This window comes from Camelus ferus, chromosome 12 (genome assembly GCF_009834535.1).
Source record: "Camelus ferus isolate YT-003-E chromosome 12, BCGSAC_Cfer_1.0, whole genome shotgun sequence".
In the NCBI taxonomy this organism is placed as follows: domain Eukaryota; kingdom Metazoa; phylum Chordata; class Mammalia; order Artiodactyla; family Camelidae; genus Camelus; species Camelus ferus.
This window is the reverse complement of record NC_045707.1, coordinates 30,525,280-30,549,015: the sequence shown is the minus strand read 5'-3', so window position 1 is coordinate 30,549,015 and position 23,736 is coordinate 30,525,280. Positions and strand designations below refer to the sequence as shown.

General features: G+C 37.0%; 1 protein-coding gene and 1 non-coding gene across 2 annotated transcripts in view; both read right to left on the bottom strand.

Moving 5' to 3' along the window:
• SLC2A13 (solute carrier family 2 member 13) overlaps positions 1 to 23,736 on the bottom strand; it is a 325,623-nt gene that overhangs the window by 71,105 nt on the left and 230,782 nt on the right. Inside the window, exons 5-6 of the mRNA XM_032493305.1 lie at positions 13,471 to 13,634; positions 7,305 to 7,425 (exon numbers count right to left, since the gene is read on the bottom strand). Of these exons, the coding sequence (XP_032349196.1) occupies positions 7,305 to 7,425; positions 13,471 to 13,634 (285 nt within the window). The remainder of the gene's footprint in view (positions 1 to 7,304; positions 7,426 to 13,470; positions 13,635 to 23,736) is intronic.
• TRNAT-AGU lies at positions 9,843 to 9,914 on the bottom strand. The gene has a single exon. It is a non-coding gene; the product is annotated as a tRNA-Thr (tRNA).

Below are 23,736 nucleotides of genomic sequence, written 5' to 3'. Positions count from 1 at the left end.
TAGCTTTGTCCTTACGCTCACCATCACGTAACAACTTCGCAGACTCTTGTTATGTCTCTCTGGGGCCACCAGGGTTTCCTCCCTCCTTCCAACATGCAGAAAACTCTTTATCAAGCTCTCACTTGATCGAGTTACTCCCCTGCCTTACGCTGTTAATGGTTCCCCTTACCATCCATCCTGACCTAGCATATAAGGCCATCAAGTGATCAGGACCCCTTTCTCCAACGGTATCAAACTCCATAATTCCGCAAATTGCAAATCTGTTTTACGTGTCTCTGCCTTTGCACAGGTTGCTCTCATGCCCTGGGTGGCTTCTCCACTTCCACTAGCCTGAGATGCTCCCACTCACCCTTAAAGAATCAGACAAGATCACTCCTGTGTGAGGGCTTCTTAACATAGAGTCTGTAAACTCCGGCGAGAAAAAAATTGCATCTCTATTTCATTAACCTTTTGCTAACATTTAGCATGTCCTTTAATTATAAAATGAGGCGACAAACTACTGACAACAGTAGAAATCACATACATTTCTATAACCTAATACAGTAATTGCAGAAATTTCGAAATGCCATTTACATTCGCCAAGGTTTTGAAACTATATTAGCCTGCACTAGATCTGTTTTTTAATATGTTAATAAAGAAGTGCATGCATTGCTTTATAATAAGTTTATTTAAAAATAATTTGGCAACCATATTGCAATATAATTGATTTCCTTTGTATGCCTAAAGAAATTATTTTATGCAGTTAAAAGCATTACTGTAACAGACTGAGAATAATGTTATGGTTAAGAACCCCCATGTGTGAAGCCTTCAGTGACGGCCCCAGGAGAGGGGACTCATGCCCAGGCAGGCTCTGTGACATCTTTCAGGCTTTATCACACTGCTTTGCAATTATTTATGGTAACTTTCTTTTTCCACGCTCCATGTGGAGAAAGGTTTCTTTTTCTCTTTCTTTAATCTTAACATCCCCTGACCTCCTACAGCTCTCAAAAAAGTTGATTAAATGAATAAACTTACCACAAATGTGTATAAATATTTTCCTAAAATGCTGTATTCTCTGATTTGCTAAACTGTATAGAATCATAGGAAACTCAATTGCTGACTGTCTGCTTCTAAAACCATGTTGTTTAGGGGACATGATTTCATTTTTCTAATTTATTCCATCCACATATAACCCAGATGGTATAGTCCAAGAGGCACGTGTCATACTATCTAGTTTGGTTATTAACTTACTAATATTGGGAGAACATTCTCTTCTTCCTACAACCACGTAACGATCTAAAAAATTCATTGGAGCATTACCTGAACAACGTAGGACCTGCTGTGTGCCAGGAGATCTTCACGCCTACACTGCTCTTTCTGCTAAAATGCCTGCAAGGGGTACCGCTAACCACGCTGCTGCCATAACCAGCGGTAAAGATGAAACACATGGAAGAAACCAAAGATTCGGAAGCTTCCTAAATCATCCACTCTTTCATACAACAACGTGTTGCCAAAATTTCTAGCACATACATCTAAGCTCCATAATAAAAATTATACTAAAAACTTCCTTTAGTCAGTATCATTTACCTTCTTTCAAAACCATCCATCCATCCATCCATTCACTCACCCAACCACCCAGACAACTAAAATAAGTTTCCAAAGTTTCACTGAAGAGATTCTTTTAACCAGGTTTCTATACTTTATTAAAAAAAAAAAAACCAATAAAAATGTTGGTCCCTAGCAACAGGCATTTTTCAGCCTCAGACAGGGAAAGCAGAGTAGGGCTTGGTAACACGCTTTTACAACATGATGGAAAGTACTTCCACTTAACAAACCAGAATGTTTAAATGTTAATACCTAAACTGTTTTCATCATTTAAATCATTTCATCATTGTAAATATCATGATTTACAAGAAGGTGATCTTTGATTTATTTAAACTTAATTAGAGGACAGCTAGGTTTTTCAGAAATCTTACCTAGTTGGAATTTGACACAACATTGTTAAATGATTATAAATCAATAAAAAATGTTTTAAAAAAAACAAAAAAAACACCCCCAACCCCCCCAAAAAACCAAAAAACAAACAAACAAACAAACAAAAAAGAAATCTTATCTAGCACTTACGGAAAGTTTTCTCAGTCTTTATACTGAGGAAATATGCCAGTGACTATAATTACAGCCATTGCTGCCACAGTACTAGATGATGTGCCCTTTTTGTTTATACAGGACAACACAGGGGTGATGGTCTACAGTGGCTTGACTTGAAATGTGAACAAAGTTCCAGGTTGATTTTATTTATTCACCGCAGTGACCAGAGCACCAGAATGAGAATATAGGTCCTTATGAGCTATCAGAGATCCACGTTTTTCCCTTTACTTTTTTTGTGTTACTTCTGACGTAAGTTCAGAAGAGCTTTTGTCAAAAGTCTTTTGAGTTCAAGAGAGAGTAAAGATGGCATTTCACATCAGAGCATACCTGACAGCAAACACCAAGTACCGCTCTTGCATGGCTGCGGTGTTCACCTGGAGAGCGAGGGCAAGGGCCTCCAATTTATATCCTTGAGATTGTGTTCCCAGAAGTGGGCTCCAGGGAGGCTTCAGATCCCCGGATTCCTCTCACCTGAATATGGTCCTCACCATGTGGAAAGCATTTGTTCCTGTGTGTCATCCATCCAAACACCCAGCCGTGTCACTCCCCACCAGAATCTCTTGCGTCTCCCTCCCCTTCCACCGTCAAGGCTGCACGAGTCCTCGCCTAGGCTCCCGATTTCTTATAATTGATCTCCTTTCACCACCCTTTGTCCTTCTCTAACCAACTCTTCTCATTCTGCAGCCAGAGTGATCGTTTAAAAACCCAATCTGATTCCGTCATTCTTATCTGATCACCCTTTCAAGGCTTCTCAGTAGTCTACGACGATGTGTAAAATTCTAACGGTTTGTGAGGTCCCAGAATGGTCTGTCCCTGGCCTGCCATCCACTCTACCTTTGTGCCATTCTCTTGCTTGCTTGCTATAACGCAGCCTCACTGGTAAGTTCCTTGAGGAAGCTATACTCCTTGCTTAGGGCTTCTACACATAATGTTCCCTCTTCTTGGAATTCTTTCTCCTCGCTCTTTGCAAACCTAGAGACTTCTCTTTTGTCTTTCAGGATCCCCAGTAAGGAACTTCTTGACCATGGAAAACAAACAAAGTTTGTTTCTTCTAGCCGGATTAGCCTTCTTTTAATTCCTTGCACTTGTCAACTTCCTTACTGCTGTGCAGGGTCTTTGCACCTGCTGTTTCTTCTGCCTGGCAATGTTCTTCGCCCTCTTTTAGAGTTCATTTCAAATGTTCTAGCCTTAGGGTAGCCTTCTTCAAAAGATAAGGAAGATTTCTATCCATTGTCCCAATCTCATTTCCTATTACAGGTTTTATTAATTATAACATAGTATATAATTATAATATTTATTGAGTGTGCTGAGCACTGATTTAGGTGCTTTCCATATATTAATCCACCCTCACTATGATCCTATGAGTAGGTGCTCCAAATATTTTTTAAAATGAATGCATGCATGTAATTACTTTAAAAATATTTTTAAACAGAATTAGATTATAGTGAGATCTTGAAGAGTTTTTAGCACACCATGATTCTAATGAAAATGACAGCACTAAAATAAGACTGAATGACAGCTAGAGAAGTTTTGAAAGACACAGTTTTTGAAAATCTTTGCATCCTAATCAGAGTGGGAAAAATCAGAACAATGACATAGATGTTACCTTAAAAAAATAAACTTTTTTAAAGGTAATGTTCTATTTCTTCATCTGGGTGCTGATTTTTTTATTATGTAAACTATGAATATATACTTTTCAAACTTTTAAATCTATAGTATATTTTAAAATAAAAATTCTAAGAATAGAATTGGAAAAAAATGAATGCATGTATGAAAAAAATAGAGGTGTGATAAAAACCTTAGGGCAAGAGTATCTTGCAGTTCTAAGCTGTATACTTTACAAAATACCTGTCTACTTTGAAGGGTTTTACAACAATGACTTAAATACACTGCGATCATACCTATAAATAATAAAATGCCAAAGATTTGAGGGAAATGTTATGCAGGAAAGGTTTGAATCCTCAAAGCTTGGATAGCTCTCATAAGACAACATGTTCAATCAGTAATTTGAGAGTGTGGAGCTGAAGGCCATATTAGAGGGATGTGTGTGTATTCGTATACAAATATGTGGTTCAGATGGTACCCACGCTAGAGTTATTTCTCCTAGCCTCAGCTGGTACCTGTCACAGGTTTTACTCAGGTAGCTGCATATTTTCTATAGTAAATTGCATTCACTTTTATCTTTGCACACAGTTTTTGCTGCAAGAAAGCAGATCTGAGAGATATTCTTTAAGGCGTTTGGGTCACAAAATCTAACTAGGCCTTGGAATAAAATATCACCAATTAAAAAACTAAAATGTTGTAAAGAGGGTACACTGTTATTAGAGATTATTTGGGGTAGTCAGTCTCTTGGGTCCAAAGTCATTAGGGAGCCCCAACCCACAATTTTTTGGGTTCTAACCTATCTGGTGCCTACGACGCAATCAATATTTATTGAATTAAGTAAGGAAGAGCCATTGTTCTTGAACCATTCACTTTCTTAAATCTACTCTAGTCAGAATGCACTACCTGCTCATCACTGTAGTCTACAGGTTTCCCCAAGTGCACGTACTGGGTCAAGGGGCTTAGGCATTTAAATTTTACTAGGCAAAAGTATATTAATTTCCAAAATGGAGAAAAATTTACATTCCGACCAATAGCAGACAGTGCTCCTATGACAGATATTAAACCAACTCGCCCTTTAAATGTTTTATTTGCTTAATTTTCCTATCTGAATCATTCCATGAGGAAAGCATGCCACCTGTATCTACAGCATGCACATTACTCCTCCTAAGGCAATACAAACATGACTATTTCATGTTTATCTTTAAAAAATTGGTTTTTTCCTTTTTTATTGAGATATAATTGACATAGAACACTGTACAAGCTTAAGGTGGACAGCCTAATGATGTGACTTACACAGGTCATGAAATGATTATTACAGAAAGTTTACTAAACATCCATCATCTCCTATAGATACAGATGAAAGACATTTAAAAAAATCTTTTCCTTGTGATAAGAATTCTGAGGATTTACTCTCTCAACAACTTTCATACATAGTCTATATTGTAGTTTCATATTTATCTCAAAGGAAGGGGAAATATATATAGGAAGTTTCAACAACAATATCACAATCGATAAAGGGGACTGCAAACATGCTTTATAAAATCACTCAGACTATAAATACATGCTGTCAAATTCCCACAAAGCCTCATACGTTATTCTGAAAGGAGTGACAATCAATAATTGTTTTGCATACTCACCGACTCCCAGAGGACATCTGGTTCTGTTTTCAAAAATTGCTGCCCGTTTTTGTGATAAGAATAAAATTAGGTTGTACCACTTCTCCTACTTTACTACAATTTTATGTTGAAATATTAGACACCTACCTATTATCTAGCTACCTAGATGATAACTTAGAAGGATCAGGGAGATTAATAGACTAATGATCATAAATTACTGTGCAACGAGCTATACCGTGGCAATAAATATTTTAATTTAAACTTTAAAAGTCGACATCAGAAAAACTATTTCATTATGTAAATTGCTTAAAACTTAGCCATTCCTTTCTTGCATCAGAATTCCTAAACTTTTTTTTCCTATTCTCTGGCTGACTTTCTCCCTCTGCCGTTAGTTAACCTGACAGTGTATCAGTCTTATTCTGAATCTACATCGTTGCATCTAAATTAGATATCAGATCTAGACAGTATTCCACGTTGCTCAAACAACAGTCATTTTTAAAATAATTTGTTAGATGTAACTGTGTTAGAAATTTTACCTAAAATATCCATCAAGGTGGGGTAGGGTACAGCTCAGTGGTAGAGTGCATGCTTAGCACGCACATGGTCAATCCCTAGTACCTCCATTAAAATAAATAAATAGATAAACCTAATTACCTTCCCCCCTCCCAAAAAAACATCCATCAAGAAAACCAAAAGTAGAGCATGTAGAATTCTAGCAATAGTTTATCATCTTTCCAGCAGTTGAGATGGGACGTCCAAAGACAGTAAGATCACTGCATCCAGAAATAGTCTACACTAAGGTTAATTTCCTTTGAGATAACTTTAAATCTTCTTTACAACACAAAGAATATTTTTTTAAAAAACAGTAAAGCAATAAATATATAAACATATTAAGAAAAGAAAGGAGGAGCTATTCATTTCCAAAAGGGATGTCACGATTTGCAACCAGAAAAGCATAATAATATATATTCCTCACTGTTGTAATGAGAAGGCACCACAAATTCTGTTCAATAAGAAGCTCCAAGGGAGTCTGACTGGAATTTAGTGTATCGATGCAATGTTTTAATTTCACACAGGAGTACCTGACTCAATAAATCATTTACCCATTGATTTGAGACAATGCCTGCTTAGTTGAGGCTGAAGGATATCATTTTTTGTTTTTCAAGCTATCCTATCCACATTTTAAAGCAGTTGCTAGCCTTTCCAGTCACTAAAATGAAGTAAAAAAAAAATTCTGAAACTCGGCTGACAAATGTATTAATCGATCTGTTCCATCATTTAATCTTTAATTCATTTGTGCATTCTTCAGCCCATCTGTCAGCCCATTTTCCAATCTTCCATGTTTCCAACTCCCTGGCTGTCACATAGGGCGTACGCTGTTAAATTTCATGAGTTCTTAAACCTGCAGCTGGCCTTTAAAAACTCTCTTGTATCACCTCTTTCCACTTTTGAATGCTCTGGAAGAACACCAGCAGTGAGAGCAAACTTTCTTTTCTGTCTAAATGAATGCGGGGGTGCCTGTGGAACACAGTGAAGGTTAACTGTTAGAACATCCAGATGATAATCAACTGCATCAGTCAGGTAAGAATGGAAAAGTTCAATGACCGATCGAAGTTCATTATTTCACTTAGAATGTCGATGTCACTAAGTCATTTTTACAGTGTGCCTGCTTAGCTTCTGTATTCATCTATCCCTTCAATTTCCAGAGACATGACACCAGAATTGTGTCTAAGCATTCACTTTTCCTTAAGCATGTCTTTGCATATGCAGTGGTTTGCATATGCTGTTTCTCTTCCTGGTGGTCCCTCCCTAGCACCTCTCCCATTTTCTTCCCTTCCACCGTAAGTCTGAACACCTAGAAAGCTTCTACTCATCTCTGCTGTTTTAGGAAAGTTATAAGCAAACAAAAACGTTACCAGAGTTAGGTTAAGGAAGGGGACCATTATGAAATCTCACCTGTATCTTGTGCAAGTAGTGTTCTGACCTGGAGGAGCTACTGGCTTTAAAGTGATGGGTGGAGAAACCTGGGCTGATAGCAGAAATCCCAAAGCAAGAATAATGAGTGCTATGGTGGTACCTAAAAAAAAAAAAAAAAAAAAGTTTTACATCAGAGCAGAGTTGACAACATTCTTCCAAAGCAAACTGGGTTTGGCAAGACATATGTCTGAAAAAATACTTTGATCTATCTACACTGATTTAAAAAATGCTATCTATCTATCTATCTATCCATACATACATACACACATTGTCACAAAAATTCATTAGTGCATTCACTGTGAGACATGTCAAGAGTGAAATTCAAATCTAATAAATCAAACACATTTGCTAGCCAAACAGATTGGTAATAATTTTTTAAACAAAAACTATCTTGGATGGCTGACGGTCTCGAACTCAATTAATGTAACCGACACTACTGAATACCTAACACGCCAGGAAGTCCGAAAGGCAACAGATTTACACCAAGTGTTCCTTTCATTATAAAGAAAATTGTTCTAGTGGTCTTTGATTATCTAAGACCCAAATAAGTAAACTAAAAAAAGGAACAGACTGAATATTTCAAAACCCATTGAAACAGCATTTTCTATGAAAGAGGAGTTGCATTTGTTGAAGACTTTAAGATGCCAGAAATGATATAACACATGTATTCATTTGTTTTTCCTGTTGGCACTTGGAAGCGGGATATTTGTCTTTGGTTTTACGATATTGAATGTGAAATACTGACAGTAAACAAGAAATATGCCAAATTTCTGACTATTGTTTCAGCCATTGTGAAGATAAACAAAGAGGGTAATGGGAAGAAAGGAGAAAAAAATATCGCTGCATTTATTTGTACAATTAACTTGAGTGAGGCAGTATGCTTGAAATACAGGGTTTAGGGAGGTCATTTACGTAGCAGTAAAGTTATGTAGCAGTAAACTGGAAAGTAATTTATCAAAAATATTGAAGAAAGGAGAAAAAAATATCGCTGCATTTATTTGTACAATTAACTTGAATGAGGCAGTATGCTTGAAATACAGGGTTTAGGGAGGTCATTTACATAGCAGTAAAGTTATGTAGCAGTAAACTGGAAAGTAATTTATCAAAAATATTATTTTTAAAATGGATAAAGGGACAGCAGCTTTGGGAAGCACTGTGGACATGCAACGGGATTATATAATAGTTGAGGTGTTTGTGGTTAAGATATAGGGGATGTCAAGTTAAGCACTGTGGTTAAGTCCTAGCTCTGCTGTTTCCTGACTCAGTGATCTTGGGCAAGGCACACGACCTGCCAGCAATTCAGTCTTGTCTGCTGTAAATGGGCCTTAGAGAATGTGCTGACTTTGCAGAATCGCAGTGAATTTTAAATATCATAACATACTTGAAAGACTTCATCATGCTAAAAATGTTAGCTATTGGACTATAATTATCCTTAGAAGCAGCAACAGCATACTTTCAAAAACTGTGGAAAAAAAGATGAAGGAAGGGAGGATTGAAGAAAAGATCAGAAGAAAAGATACGACACTGAGATAAAAAACCACGACTCTAAAATCACAGTTCATTTTCCCCTTGTTGGCTTTAAATTCAAACCAGAACTAGGAATAGTTTGAGGCATTACTTTTCTCAAAAGACTTGAATTGGGAAACAAAAAAGAAATCTATCTCTTAGAAGGAGAGAAAATACATTAGGTCTATTAATTAAAATCATCCCCCTTTCCTCAAAAGAAGCAAAACAAACCACCTGAGTTCTACTGTTAATCTGTCTATCAGAGAAGCTGGGTTCCTGAGTATTTTCCCAAATTACCTCCATAGCATGTTGCCATAGGACAGGTAAGATTTCCTTCAACCAGGAAGATGTGAGACTTCAGAATGTTAAGGAAAGATGGTACTTTTCTTTCATAACGCTACTTAAATGACTTGTCTCCACAATAAACAGTACTCTAAGACGGTCTCCCTAAACACATATGGTCAGTTCTACTGCCTGGCATAGAGCAGATCTCATGGTCCCAAGGATTTCTGTAACACTGGCTGTTGTTTTGAAGAATGCTCAACTGGGGTCATGGGGTCAGTACGGGAGAAATATACTAGATGAGAGTTCTTCAGTGTGGACAGCAAATCTCTTCCATCCATCTCTAAAGAGTCCAACTAACCTGCAAAATTTGGGGAACAGGCCATTTTGGATACACACAATCCCTACAAAGTTGGAGGTTTACTCTTCTTAAACACAGATCTATTTTTATTTCGATCCATTGTGGATGGAAATCTTTTGAAAGTCAGTGTTATACCTCCACTTTCTTTACTCGATATGGTAGTGTTTCTTGATCCTCACTTCCTATTGGAATAGCAAATGTTTGGAATGTACCTCAGCCTCCAGAAAATGGGGATCAGATAATACAACTCCACAGGTGACTGTGATACCCAGACAGGGGAAACCCTTATGAGATGGTAAACTCCTTAAGGGAAAGAAGTGGTATCTTCTTTTTTTTTAACTTAAAAACAATTTTTTTTTTTTAAAAAATGGAGGTACTGGGAATTGAACCCAGGACCTCATGCATACTAAGCATGTGCTCTACCACTGAGCTATACCCACCCCCCAAGAAGTGGTAATTTAAATGACTTTATTTATGGAATAAATTTTAAAATGATCACCTAGTCCTCTCTTATATTCATATATCTTTAAGGCTTAAAACTACTTCAAATATCTCCTTTCATTTAACAAATTACAGATGCTTTATTAGTCTCTTGTTAGTATTCAGAGATGCTATAGTTATTGTCAGTTATTCATCACTGCAACCTAGATCTGAGGCTAATACAGGATGGCCTTGGATGAAAGGCTCTTCTCCACTGTACTGGGCAGTTGGGCCCATTCTTTATATTTTAAGAGAAGAGTCCCTTTTAACCAAGTATACTATTACATTTTGGAATTCTGATATAATTTTCCTAATAAAAATGTTCTCCAGAGGAGATAAAATGTGTTGGATAAACAGCATTTCTCAAAAATGTCTGATGTATTAAGTTACCTTAACTACCTGGTACAGGGCTTGGATTATTAGTAAATACTCAGAAAAAAATAACTTCCATTCCCGCTAACAGAGCACACTTCTTGTGCTTAAGTATCACTTGGGGAAACTGTTTAAAGTGCACGTGCTCAGACCTCATCTTCAGAGATTCTAATTTAGTAGATCTGGTGTAGGGCCCAAGAACTCACAATTTAAAATAAGTACCCCTGGTAATTCTGATGAAGACGGTCTGTGAGTGATGTTTTTAGAAATATTCCATTACCAAAACATCTGGCAGAAAATAACAGTGTTTCTGGCTTTCTGATTTATAAGCAATAAAGCTACATAGATATAAACCTTCCTCTGTTAAAAGAATCAAGAGGTTGTCATTAAATTTGTAATACTTACAAGAACAATCAGTTCTCTTAGCAAGCTTTGAAAAATATTAAAAGTCAGAACACCACAAAATGTCCTACATTTAAAATTATTCATGGACTATATATATTTCTTTCTATAAAGAGTTTCTTTGTTCAGGTCTAGCTAAATAGAATCTATTTATAGTAATTTTTAAAGAATGAGCACCTATTTGAAAAATTATCTTGATATAAGTTTTTTCAACCGATATAATAAAATAAATCATAATAAAAACACAAAATAGGGAATAAAACTGAATCAAAGTTTAAAAAATTCTAGGCTAATTTAAGAGATTTTAAAAAGACCAGTGTTCTAACAGTTAGCACTAGTAAGGATATCAAATATATTATGATTTATTTTATATTAGGTGAAAAATAATGAAAAAACATTAAAATAATTTTCTGAATAGGTGCTCATTCTTTAAAAAAAATTTTGGGTGCTCATTTAAAAAAAATTGCTACAAATAAACTATATTTAGCTAGACCTGGACAAAGAAACTCTTTATACAAAGAAATATAAAACACATATTCCATGAATAATTTCAAATGTAGGACATTTTGCGGTATTCTGACTTTTAATATTTTCAGAGCTTGCTTAGAGAACTGGTCTTTCTTGTAAATATTTCAGATTTAATGACAACCTCTTGATTCTGCAGGAAAGAAAAGTGTCTCCGGGTTGCTCATAAGAGCAGTCCCTGGAATGTCCCGGTCCTCCCCCACAAGCCTTAATACTTCCTCTTAACAATCAGGGATGGGCTCTGGAAGTCCTTGGGGCAGCGGACCTACAAGGAGGCGTGAAATGTGACATCGACAAGAAGAGTTCAGGAAAGGTTCTGAATTCTGATGCAAGTTGACTTTCCACTGTGGCTAAAACAACCAAGAATCACTTTTTGACAGTAACAGCACTGTGATAGCAAAATGCTTTGGGCCTCTCACCGCCTGTGTCAGGCAGTGTTTGAAATGCTACACATGGATAAACGTCTCCAGTCCTCATTAGAACTCTAGGAAGCAGGGACTATAATTAATCCCTATTTACAGATAAGAAAATGGAACCTTGCTCAGTGTCACAGTTCAGACCCAAGTGGTCTGGCTTCATATTTATAATGCCTCAAAATCCGGGAACACAACAAATGAAGGGGCAGAGCTGCTAGAAAAAGTTTTTCCCTGATCGCAAAACCAGCATTTTTTCCCTCCAGATCTCAAAAGCCAAGTTCCAAATTTAAGACCTGAAATTCTATTTAAAAACTAGACCTCTTGACATAGCAGTACACTAAGGCCCTGTCGAAAAGAAAAAGTGTCCATTTAAGAAATTTTAAAGCAGCTATTACCTCTTCTTAGAGCTGACCTGAACCTCAATAAGTCAGCAAATCCAACCTGCAACCCACTGTGGGAATTTGTTTTTAGTACATTACTGACTGATGGTCATCTGTCCTTTTAAGAGTTTACTATTCTAATGAGGTGGCCTAACTCAGTGTTGGATCATGCTAATTACTAGGAATAGCTTTTTTATATTAAGTAAAAATTTATACCCTCTACCATCTGCTAGAATAAGATATCTATGAGGTGTCTCTTTGCTTTTTTTTCCCCTCCAGGCTAAACACTTCTAGTTCCTTGAACAGGTTTATAAATGTACGGTTTGTAACCCTCCGCTGTCCTTGACCTGTCCTCGCTTACCTTTGGCTGTTAGGCTTACCTTTGCCTTTTAATCAGACACTCTTTGCTCGCCCTCCCCTCAGGGCTGATACTGCGATTTAACTCTCATTACTGAACTCACGGGCTTTCCACTGCTTAGGCCAGATCGGTGGGAGCAGCCCACTCTTCCTTCTGGAGTTCAGGGCGGGAGAGAGTATGTGTTCTTAATAACTGAGTATGAAACGCCGAACTACCTTCTCAACAAAATCTGGGACACGTGCCTTGAAGCAGTTCTGTGAGATCAAATGTTTTAGGTATAATCTGGTTAAAATAGAATTCAGTTAATGCTGGCCTGGAAACTGCACATTTTAATGGAAAAAATGTATTCTAACTCTAAATAAACTTACAAAGAAGCTATTAGAGGACAGCTAATTGGTAAGTGGGAATCTGCCTGTCTGTTTGCAAAAGACTACATAATTACATGATGTAATCATGTGAAGACAATGGCAGAGATGGGTCTCATTTGAAACAGCCCTTGCTTACAGAGAAATAATAAACGAAATGGGCAGAGTTTAAAGACAAAAGACGCTTGAAAGTAGAAAGGGTTTTGTCATAGTTAGCACAAAAAACATACTTAACCAGTCAGAATTTACTCTACAATTTAGGCCTAGTTCAAACACAAAACGAGTTTGTCCTTGCTTTGTGAAGAAATTATGTGATTTTAATATTTTGCTGTTCAAAAGCTTTGAAAAATTGCTCCAAATTTACTTCCACATTATTCCAAACTTAAAACTTCTGTTAAAAAGTGTTTATGAATACCAAATTTTCTTTTTCACTTTTGTACCTTTGAGCAAAACTCAGTAACAGCAAAATACTGCCCTCAGTAAATTCAGATTGTTGTTAGAATTCTAATTTCTAGTTACATATCATCAGTTCTTTAAAAAAAAGAAACTTCAAAAAAAAAAACCTTTTAAAGAGGAACTCTATGTATTATTTGGCTAAGAAAACTGTATCAGAAGTGGTATTGGAATTATATTTTGAAAGGTTGACCAGTCATCATCAGAGAAAAGTTTATAACTGAATTCTTTACCCAGGCACCTACCTGCTAAACTACCAAAGGTAAGCTTTCTGCGGCCCACTTTCTCAACAAGCCACACACCCACGAGTGTGAAAAGGAAATTCGTGAAGGCTGTAACCGAAGCCAGCCATATTGCAAGTCTGTCATCTTCAACACCAGACATCTGCAGAATGGTTGCACTGTAGTACCTGGGGGGAGGGGGAGAATAAAACAATTGTTGCTGTAAGTTACTCAAGGAAATAGTTGTCCATATAGAAAAATACCTACCCGAAGTAAAAAAGACCATGAATCACTGTAGTAATAACATCAAGTTAACAGGAGACTTCATGCAAACGATTTAGAGGATCACATATATAAGAGACTGTGTTCAGATAAATTCATTTTGAGCTTTATATAGTTAAGAAAAGATACTCAAGCAAGTGAATAAAGGGCTGAAGGCTGTAAGTTAACACACTTAGGAACAGTGACAGCTGGTGTTTCACTAAAACAGTGAAGGATAAACTCCAAGCCCACGGAATGAATTAGAGTCATCATACACTGTGACTTTAGGTACTTAATAAAGAGACTTGCTGAATATTTTTGGAATATGATACAATGGAAAAATCTGGTACAAGTAGAGAATTTCTTCAAAGACACAAGGAGTAAGTATGTTAATTTATCTGGCAAACTGTAAGGCGATGAGAAACTGATATGATGTACAAAACTGTGGCTCGGTGGTTCCTAGAAAGGTGTGCTTCTTGGTAAAAGTCTCCAGCACAACCTGCGTGATTAGGTTCTATAGACTCATTTGGTTCTAAATTAATATACTGGAGACCGGCTCAGAAAAACCATAATGCCGACTTGTTGATGCACAATGGGAGATATGTCTGCTACGTTTAAGGATGACAGGTTTCTCACAGGACGCTTCTTTCCTAGTGAAATATCAGTAGCTGTATCAGAAGATTTAAGTGGCCCTTAAAACAAAGGAAGTGAAATACTCCTGGCAAATGACCTATGCAATGTGACAGAATTCAAATCCTGAAGACACATTCTGGACCATGGCTTTGCCGAGCATTCTTAGCCATTTTAAAACAACAAGTGAGCTTCACCCAAATCTGACAGCGGGCATCTTAGCAGTGTGTTCAATCAAGCTGGATATGTCCATAGTTACAATCTACGGCGTCTGAATACTTACCAACTTCTTCAACATATTTCAAAAATAAAATCTCTTTTAAATACATCTAAGTCTCACTGATTCATCAATGGCCTCTGTCTACTATTTTTGAAATTGATGATGCTCTTATGCAAAATATTAACATCAACATGGACTCATTCATCTTAATAAAAAGTGTTTTCCCTTTTTAAAACAGCAAACCAAACATAAATGACTATGCAGCTTGAAAGATGTATTTTACTGATCACACTAACAGTTATGCCAACCACTTTAAGATTCTGAATTCTGACAGCTGTTGTCAAAAGAGAAACTCCCAGTGGAAGCTCTCCCATCATCACGGCCATTGTAAACATTCTGCAGTGACTGTCTAAACTGATTATTAAAAATTATGAAAACAGTTCAGTCCATATGAATAGTGATCGACAGTTTCCAAGTGCTAGTGTACACCTTAACTCATTATCATAAGGACAAGTGCAGTAAGGTCAAACCTGTATGTAACCACAGAGAAAGTGACATAAAGGCAGAAAGTAGAAATGCTGAGAGAAAATTCAAATAATTAAAGCCAAAAGAATTTGATCCTTGCTGTGCTATTCTATTACATTTCAGAATCTTCTCAAGGTTTTAAGAATAAAAAGATATATTGCACAAAATAACTCTTTCAAATAGTCATAAAAAACTAAACAAAGCAGAAATTACAGACAGCCCTCCCTCTGTATTTGTGGACGCAGGACCCACAGACACAGAAGGCTGACTGTACTTTGTCATCTTACATAAGAGACTTGAGCATCTGTTGGTTTGGGTACTCGCAAGGGGTCCTGGAACCAGTCTCCCGTGGACACCGAGGGACAACTGTATTCTGATGTTTTCATTTCTGGCACAATAAAATCATGAAATATTTTAATGAAAATGTTTCTCAGGTATACAGAGGAATTTCCTTCATGACGTTTAAGTTATAGAGGCAGAATATAACCAAAGAGTGGCCTGGGAATATAAACCCTGCATTCTAATGGCAGCTCTGCAGTACGTTGGGCAGATCAGGTACATAATCATTGTACACTCAATGTTTCTGCACTGAGTACCTACTACATAAGCAATATGAGTCACTAGGATCCCACAAGGATGTTATCAGACCCAGTTATTGCCCTCAGAAAGCTCACCATTTAGTATAAGAGGATGAAATGGAAAGAAATAATTTTAAAACCGTAAGGTATGCAAATCACAATGTGGCATGAAGGACAGGCCAAAGAATTTTATCTGCTGTGCAAAGTTTGATTTTTTTCCAGGGAATTTAATGTTTGAGTTGAGTCTTGAAGAATTCATACAGGTTTGCCAACAGGTATGAGGGTCTGGGAGGCCACTGGTGGTAAAGGAAATGCCACATACGAAGGAGAAAAGTACACAACACTAACCTGGGCTCACAGAACAGAAGCGTGTTACCTTGGCTGAACACAGCAAGGTCCGTAGGAAAGAGAAGGATGCTATGAGGCTGCAGCAGAAGCCTTTTTGTAGACGGGCCTTGAGTACCAAGCTCCATGTCTGGGTTTTATTCCGCAGGCAATGGAAGACCGTGAAATGGACATTAAAGAGAAATAACATGCTTAAGTTTGTTCTATGGAAGGATCACCCTAGTGGTGGCCGAGTAGGCAGACAGGACGCAGACTTAAAGAAGAGTATGCTGTTTCGAAGCATATTTCAGGTCATTACACTGGCAACAGGCCCCTGTAGGTTTTCTGGGTTAATGGGAAACAGTGAGAGCAGGGGCTGGAATTCGATGATGCTCTAACATCTCCCTGTCAGCAGGCGCTAAAACTCCCACCCACACTCAGTCTTTTTCTGGATGGAGTTTCCTTTCTCAAACATTGGTAAATGATTAGTTTTTATTCCTGCCATAACAGATGACCACAAGCTGAGTGCCTTAAAGCAACATAAATTTATTTTCTAACAGGGCTATAGATCAGAATCAGACACAGGTTTCACTGGGTCATCAAAAACATCAAAGGTGTTAGCTGGGCCTTTCTTTCTGGAGGCTCGAGAGGAAATAGGTTTCTTTGCTTTTCTCGGCTTCTAAGTCTCCCACATGCCCTGGACTCGGGGAAGCCCCTTCCTCAGTCTTCAAAGCAAAGATGGGTCCAAGCCCCTCTCCGGTCCCTTCACTCTAATGTCCTTGTCTGCTTCCTCTGCATTTAAGGACCTTTGTGATTGCATCAGGCCAACCCAGATAACCAGGGCAATCTCCTTATTTTAAGGTAAATTGATTAGTTAGATTTAATTCAATCTGCGACCTTAATTTTCCTTCGCCATGTAATGTAACATACTCACAGGTTGTTGGCGACATGTGACATGTTGTTCTTAGGGGTGGGTGGGTTATTATACCACATAAAGATGCTGATAAGCTATAAAATTGGCAAAAGGCCAACAGGTAGAATGAGAAGGTGAGGAATGAACACAAGGATATTCACTTAAAGGCTAATCAGTTCCAGAAAAATTCAGACAATAAATCTCTTTCATGGGGCTCTTTCAAGGGCAGGGCATGACATATCTAGGTCAGAATAATTCATGAACCTTGTCTTTAAAAGTCAGGTCATGGAGTGGTGAAAAGACGCATTTAATTTACATTTTAAAATGTGTGATTTCCAAAGCGTTCTAAGTGAAGCTGTTGGCTAACCATTTACGTAACGGGCGACCACTGTGTTTAGAATCTTGCAAGCCTTTATGTAGCAGTTTAGGACTGCATGAGACATGAGAGTGTTTTCTTCACAAAAGAACACGATGAACAACTGAAGAAGGCTTTCTTTCCTTTTTAGACTCAAAGTAGGGATGCCTTCTCTTTTCAACATCATTTTATATCATCTATCAGACAAACTATCATCTTCTTCAAAGATTCCCCGGGGCAACCTCTGGTTATCTCCCACGTATCATCTCTTCCCCCCGAGTGGAGATGAAAGGCCTGAGGGCAGTGTGTTCTCACAGAAGACCAGCTTCACAAGTCTCTGCAGATGTCTAAGAACCAAAAGAGCCAGACTGTACGTGCCATCCCCGTCTCAGAGATAATGTGAGACACAGCTTCCAGCCCTGAAGTTTATATCTGAGTAAAACAAAATAGCTCTAAAAAGCACGTAGGCTCTGGGAATGGCAGTCTAGCCTAATGATGACTTTTGGCTAGCAAAGAAGGAATAAACGTGAGTACTGGCTATGCCTGGCCAAATTCATATCTGCTGTTCCTATCTGAACAAAGCATTTTGCAGAAGTTTCTGAAAGTTATTTTTTCCAGCTGCTTGAAGACACAGCCTGACTTTTTCACTATTGCTAGTATAACAGAGTTAACTTAACAGCAAGAAGTAGGTACCCAGTAAGGGTTTGTGAAATTTATTGAACTTAATCCACCACTAACTTTCAAAAAGGAATTAAGAATATATGAAACTTTAAAAAATAACAAGATAGAATTGCTAAAACACAAATAGAACACTGAGAAGACAGAGTCAGAGAGGTAGAAGAGGAAGATATGAAAACTTTGGATACATAATTACAAGAAAGCTCTAAAATTTCTGGCAGCCAAGGCAAAATAGTAAATGATAGTTTTAATCTGAAAAAAAAAATCAGTTCATAATGAAGACAAACTTTTTCTGGCATGAAACTATAAAGTCTTTAATTTCATGATAAAAGAGAGATGAAATATACTCTTTCTGACACTGACAGCCAGTCTAAATAGGACAAATTAATAGATGAAATGTAGTCATAATTATTCTAATTGAAGTGGCACAAAGGTGACATATTCTAGCAGTGTTGTGGATAGCTTCCAAAGACAAACCTGGTCAACATTCTCCCAGGTCATGTTTGTACTTGGGATAAAGATCAACTTCAATGAGAAGACTGGAACTCATGGAGCAGAACTGAAGGACTATAAACCCTGAAAGATTCCCATTATCTAAGTTATGTGGTTTGGCTCTTGTAGTTCCTAGTAGTATAGCTACATTTACTTGTATCATTTGCCAGAGTACACTGACTGCAGATTCAAAATGTCATTCTAGCAGAAGATGTTCTTTTACCTAAAAAAAAAAAAAATTCTCCTACTGGGATGGTGTTTATGTAGTCAAAAACATGGATAACTATTCAAACTACATCAAAAGCTTTAAAAGAAAAATGTTTCACCCAAATATAAAAATCTGAAATTATAATTTAAAAATAATTAAAAATTTCAAATCTATTTTATGTATTTTGTATATTGAGAAATTCTCTTTGTATATTATTAGATCCAAGCCATAAAGCCAAAAATAAAAGTTAGAAAAGTAGAAATTAGGATTTCATGTATATCATACATGTGTTTTGAACTAACATACTGGTTAATTGTATCACAATATTCTTAAATCAAGTAATAATTCAAAAATCATAGTAATCCTCAGAAAGCATAATTATTAGTCATATTTAACATATTAGAGGATGGCTTTCATAATTTAAATGATTTTATTAATCTTTTGAGAAGAACAAAGAAAAAATGTGCCAAAGGAAATTAAAAGGGATTTCTAGAGACCCACAGTGCATCCAATGTGACCCACCCTCCATCTCAGGGACCAGACCCTTCACCCTGGCTTCATAACTCTGCGAACCTAAACAGAACTAACATATCTCACCCACTTCAATCACATCAATGACTTTCCTCTATGCATCACTAAGAACAATGATAGAAGCTCTCTAACGTGACTTCCAATTCATCAGTTTATCATATTAACCTATTAATTCTTTCTATAAAATATATGGCCACAGGACATTGAACGTTTGGGACTTCATTCAGGCTTGCATCTCCCGTTTGTTGAATTGGATCTGTATCAGATCAGGTGTGTTTGTTCCCATACCTGATTATGCCTGTCATGGTAAGTGTGTAATTTAATCAAATAATACCTAAATGAATAGAATATAAGATGCTGTAATATAAGATGCAGTTATATGAAAAACAAAACTATATGCTTTGAGAAGAGCCAATTAAGGTAAATTATTTTTTAAAAATTTTGTGGGCAACACAACCATAAAACAACTGGGGATAAAATATAAAAGTGTAAAAGATTCTGCCCTTAGGATTCTTCTCAACTGTCTTTCAGTTCTTTTCAAAAGAAACTAAACCGGGAATTCACAGATGACAATATTGAGTGTGGTTTAACGCAAGACAAACAACCTGAAAGTTCAAGCAGTGGGTGTTATGAATTATTGTACACCTAAAAAAGCCGATGAAGGTATACATGCATCATTTCTTCATGACTGTCTTTTCCAGCTAACGAAACAAGTGCTGATCTTAATCATGCCACTTCAGAGGGCTTTTTCCTTTCCTCATCATGTCTCACATCCCTGCTTATTTCAGCAATAATCAGGAGCCCACGGCTTTCAGGTCATCTGTTCCCACCTGGTTATTCACTTCCATATGAACCTACAGATTCAGTAACCAGTCTTCCTCTCGTCCCAGCCCTCCCACACTCTCTCCCTGGGCCCTGTCGACTAAGCCCGGACACGAGGGTACCGTGGCCTTCTTACAGCCTGGATGTAGAGTTCAGGCTGTTTTTCTCCCACATTCTATAAACTCAGAGGAGGCCTGAGGAAGGGGGTAGGATGACGAAGGGGAAGAAATGAACTAGACCATCCTCTAACCCTTTTTCAGTTGTTGGCCCTACCTTCTGGTCAGTTATCACACAAGGGCAGTTTCAGTACCTGCCTCACAATTTCTTCTCCATTCTTGTCTCTGTGTCATGATTCCTGGTAAGAGTAGCATCAACATGGACCACCCATAAAACACCTGAGTCTCTTAATTACCCCCCTTAATCCTTCAAGCATCCTCGTCTCTGGCCAGCATCACCTATCCTCACAGCCCGCTTACCTGAATTCCTCCACTCATAATTCTGCACTCTCATGGACACTTGAATCCACACACTCTGTCTCTCTGTTTGCTCCCTTCCCATAACTGCACTTACTGCCTTAAGTAGTTCAGATTTCCGAAACCAGTGGTTCTCAGGTATCGATGTGCTATAGAATCACCTGGAAGGCCTGATAAAACACAGATTGCTGGGCCCTACTCTGAATTTCTGATTGAGTAGGTCCAAGATTAAGAATCTGAATTTCCAACAAGTTTCCAGGTGATGTTGATGATGCTTTGAAAACTCACTACCCCAAACCATTATAATCATCTTCTTTTCATCATTCTCAAGTTCCTTGGCCTGCTCCCCACTTGTCATATTCATGCCATAAATTCCAACTCCGCTTACTTATATTCAGTTATTCTTCTACTCAGCAATTAGACCTAGAGGCTGAAAGGTTCCAGAGAGAAACACATAAGTTGATTTCACTTAAAATTCCCTAAGATGCAAACTCTACGACTCTCAAAAGGATGGTTTCATAGCATCTCCCTTCTTTCCACTGTTCCAAACACAGCCCCAGGAGAAATCTTGCCTAACATTCACTGCAAAAGTGAACAAGCAGAGAGGAGCTACCTCATCTCACCACCACCAAGTCTGCCAGCCTTCCCGATCAATTCTACATGAACTCATGGAAAATCAACCAGCCGTCAAATATTTCTCTTCTAGATTCCTTCTTCAGTACTTGCCATTGGAATTATTAATCTTTTCATTTGCCTTTTCTCAGCAATTTATCGGTACCTCTCTTAAAATACATATCATTTTCTTTCTGGTATTAATGTTACTTAAATACACATTCTATTTCCTCTACTAGACTATAAAGTCCTAAAAGAATAGTCTATGAGTGATTCACCTTTGCAACCACCAGAGCAGACTTCTACTTTTTTGACACTTGGTAAATGCCTATTTAAATAAATGAAGAGATGAAACAGACTTTCACCTCTGTTTTTTTTTTTGTGTGTGTGTGTGTGCCTGATTTTAAAACTTATATTGAGATATAATTCATATACCATAAAACTTACTTTTTAAGGTATGTAATTTAGTGGGTTTTAGTATGTCTATAAATATGAATCTCTTAAATAATTATAATTACTTACGTTCAAAATAAAGTATTCAAACAATCTAGAGGGTTTAAAGAAATAAAAAAATCCCCAGAGCAGGGTGACAGGGAAGGGGAGAGAGTTTCAACACACTCCTCACCACCGTGCTTTCCTGATTCAGCTGCACCCCTGTCTACCACACTGGCCAGACTAGAGTTCCCAGTATCCTCAAGACTGGGGAGGAGAACACTAAAAAATGACTGTAGAAAACAAATTTACAATTATTACAGGGGGATGTGGGTGGGAAAGGATAAATTGGAAGTTCAAGATTTGCAGATACTAACTGCTGTGTGTAGAATAAAGTTTATACTGTACAGCACAGGGAACTATAGTCAATATCTTCTAGTGACCTGTAATGAAAAAGAATATGAAAATAAGTATGTGATGTATGACTGAAACATTATGCTGTACACCATAAATTGACACAACATTGTAAAATGACTATACTTCAACAAAAAAATTAAAAAAATAAGTAAGTTGAGGAAGGTCTACAAATAGTACGTCATTGTATGGATGTACTATAGTGTATTTATCTAATTACCCAATGGCAAACAGTTGGGTGGTTTCCAGTTTTTGGCCAAAACAAATAAAGCTACAAGAATATTCATGTACAGATTTTTGTGTCATCATAAGTTTTTCATTTCTCAAGTATAAATGCCCAGGAGTGTGATTGCTAGAGTGTAAAGTAAGTAAATGTTTAACTTTACGTGAAACTGCTGAACTGTTTTCCAGAATGACTGTACCACTCCCTCACCAACAATGTTTGAGTGATTCAATTTCTCTGCATCTCTGCCAGAAATTGGTATTGTGAGTATTTTTTATTTTAGCCATTCTGATATCTAGAGTGGAATGGTATTTCGTTGTGGTTTTAATTTGCATTTCTTTAATGGCTAATGATGTTGGACAGTTGTTCATATACTTATTACATGCTTATTTTCCCGTCACATATCCTCTTTGGTAAAGTTTTTGTGTGACTGTTCTGTTCATTTAACAACTGGATTGTTTGTTTTCCTCCTTTTGAGTTTAGAGAGCTCATTGTATTCTGAATACCAGACTTTTGATAAAAATATATTTTGCAAATATTTCCTACCCCACCACCTCCCCACAAAATGACTATCTGACTTGTGAGCTTTTTTACTCAAATGATGCAAACTGTCTCTGGTTCCAAGTTGTACACGTTCAACACCTCATTAAAGCAAACAAGAGGGGAAAAGGTAATGGTCTATTTAAAATTTCTCTCAAGAGGCTTAAAAGCCTGAGTTAAGAAAAAGGGCAGATCATGTCATTTGCTTTATGAAAAAACTGTTTGGGGCACCATCAAAAGGGTATAAAATGGTATTTTATTTCAAGCTGTAATGGATTCAAAGGATTGTTTGTAATCAAAAGTTTGTAAGAACTTTCATTCTATATAAAAGCAATATTTGGAACATGGCCATACAAAGCTATGATTATGCAAAGATACATAGATTTATACACATTATTTCTAACTGTAAATCTCTGTGGAATCACAGACTGGAAAACAGACCAAGAGTATGCAGGATAAAGCAAAAAAGCAAAATACAAAATTATTTAGAGGGCAGAATCTCAACTATTGAAATTAATCACAGAAAAATAAGACAAATAACTACATCAAAATGTTAAGACGCACTGTATAAGGGTGGTGAGATTTTAGGTACCTTTTCTTTCTCTATACGCTTCCGATTTTCTATAATAAACACACATTATTTAAAAGTATTAAACTTTTATTCAAGCCCAGTAATTCAAGTGCTAATCATTGCATTCAGGCACCATGAACCTCTAATATTATTTTAAGTAAAACAAACATGAAATAATAACCATGAGAAACTAACATAGTGTGTTTGTCTTCAGATAAAGACACAGTTGACTGATTTTTTTCTTTGCCAAACTTAGTATGTTCTTAAATGAAATGATACATTTTTTTTTAATGTCTCAGTGCCCAAAACGCCACAAACATGACACTGTAATAAACTTGTAGCTTATCTAATTTAATTCAAGAAGTATTTGTTCATATATTATTATTCATATGATTCATATGATATCATATCATATCACATTATACATGATAATAGTAATAGATGTTTTAATGGAAAACAAGTACAGAATGGCCAAACGTCTCAATTAC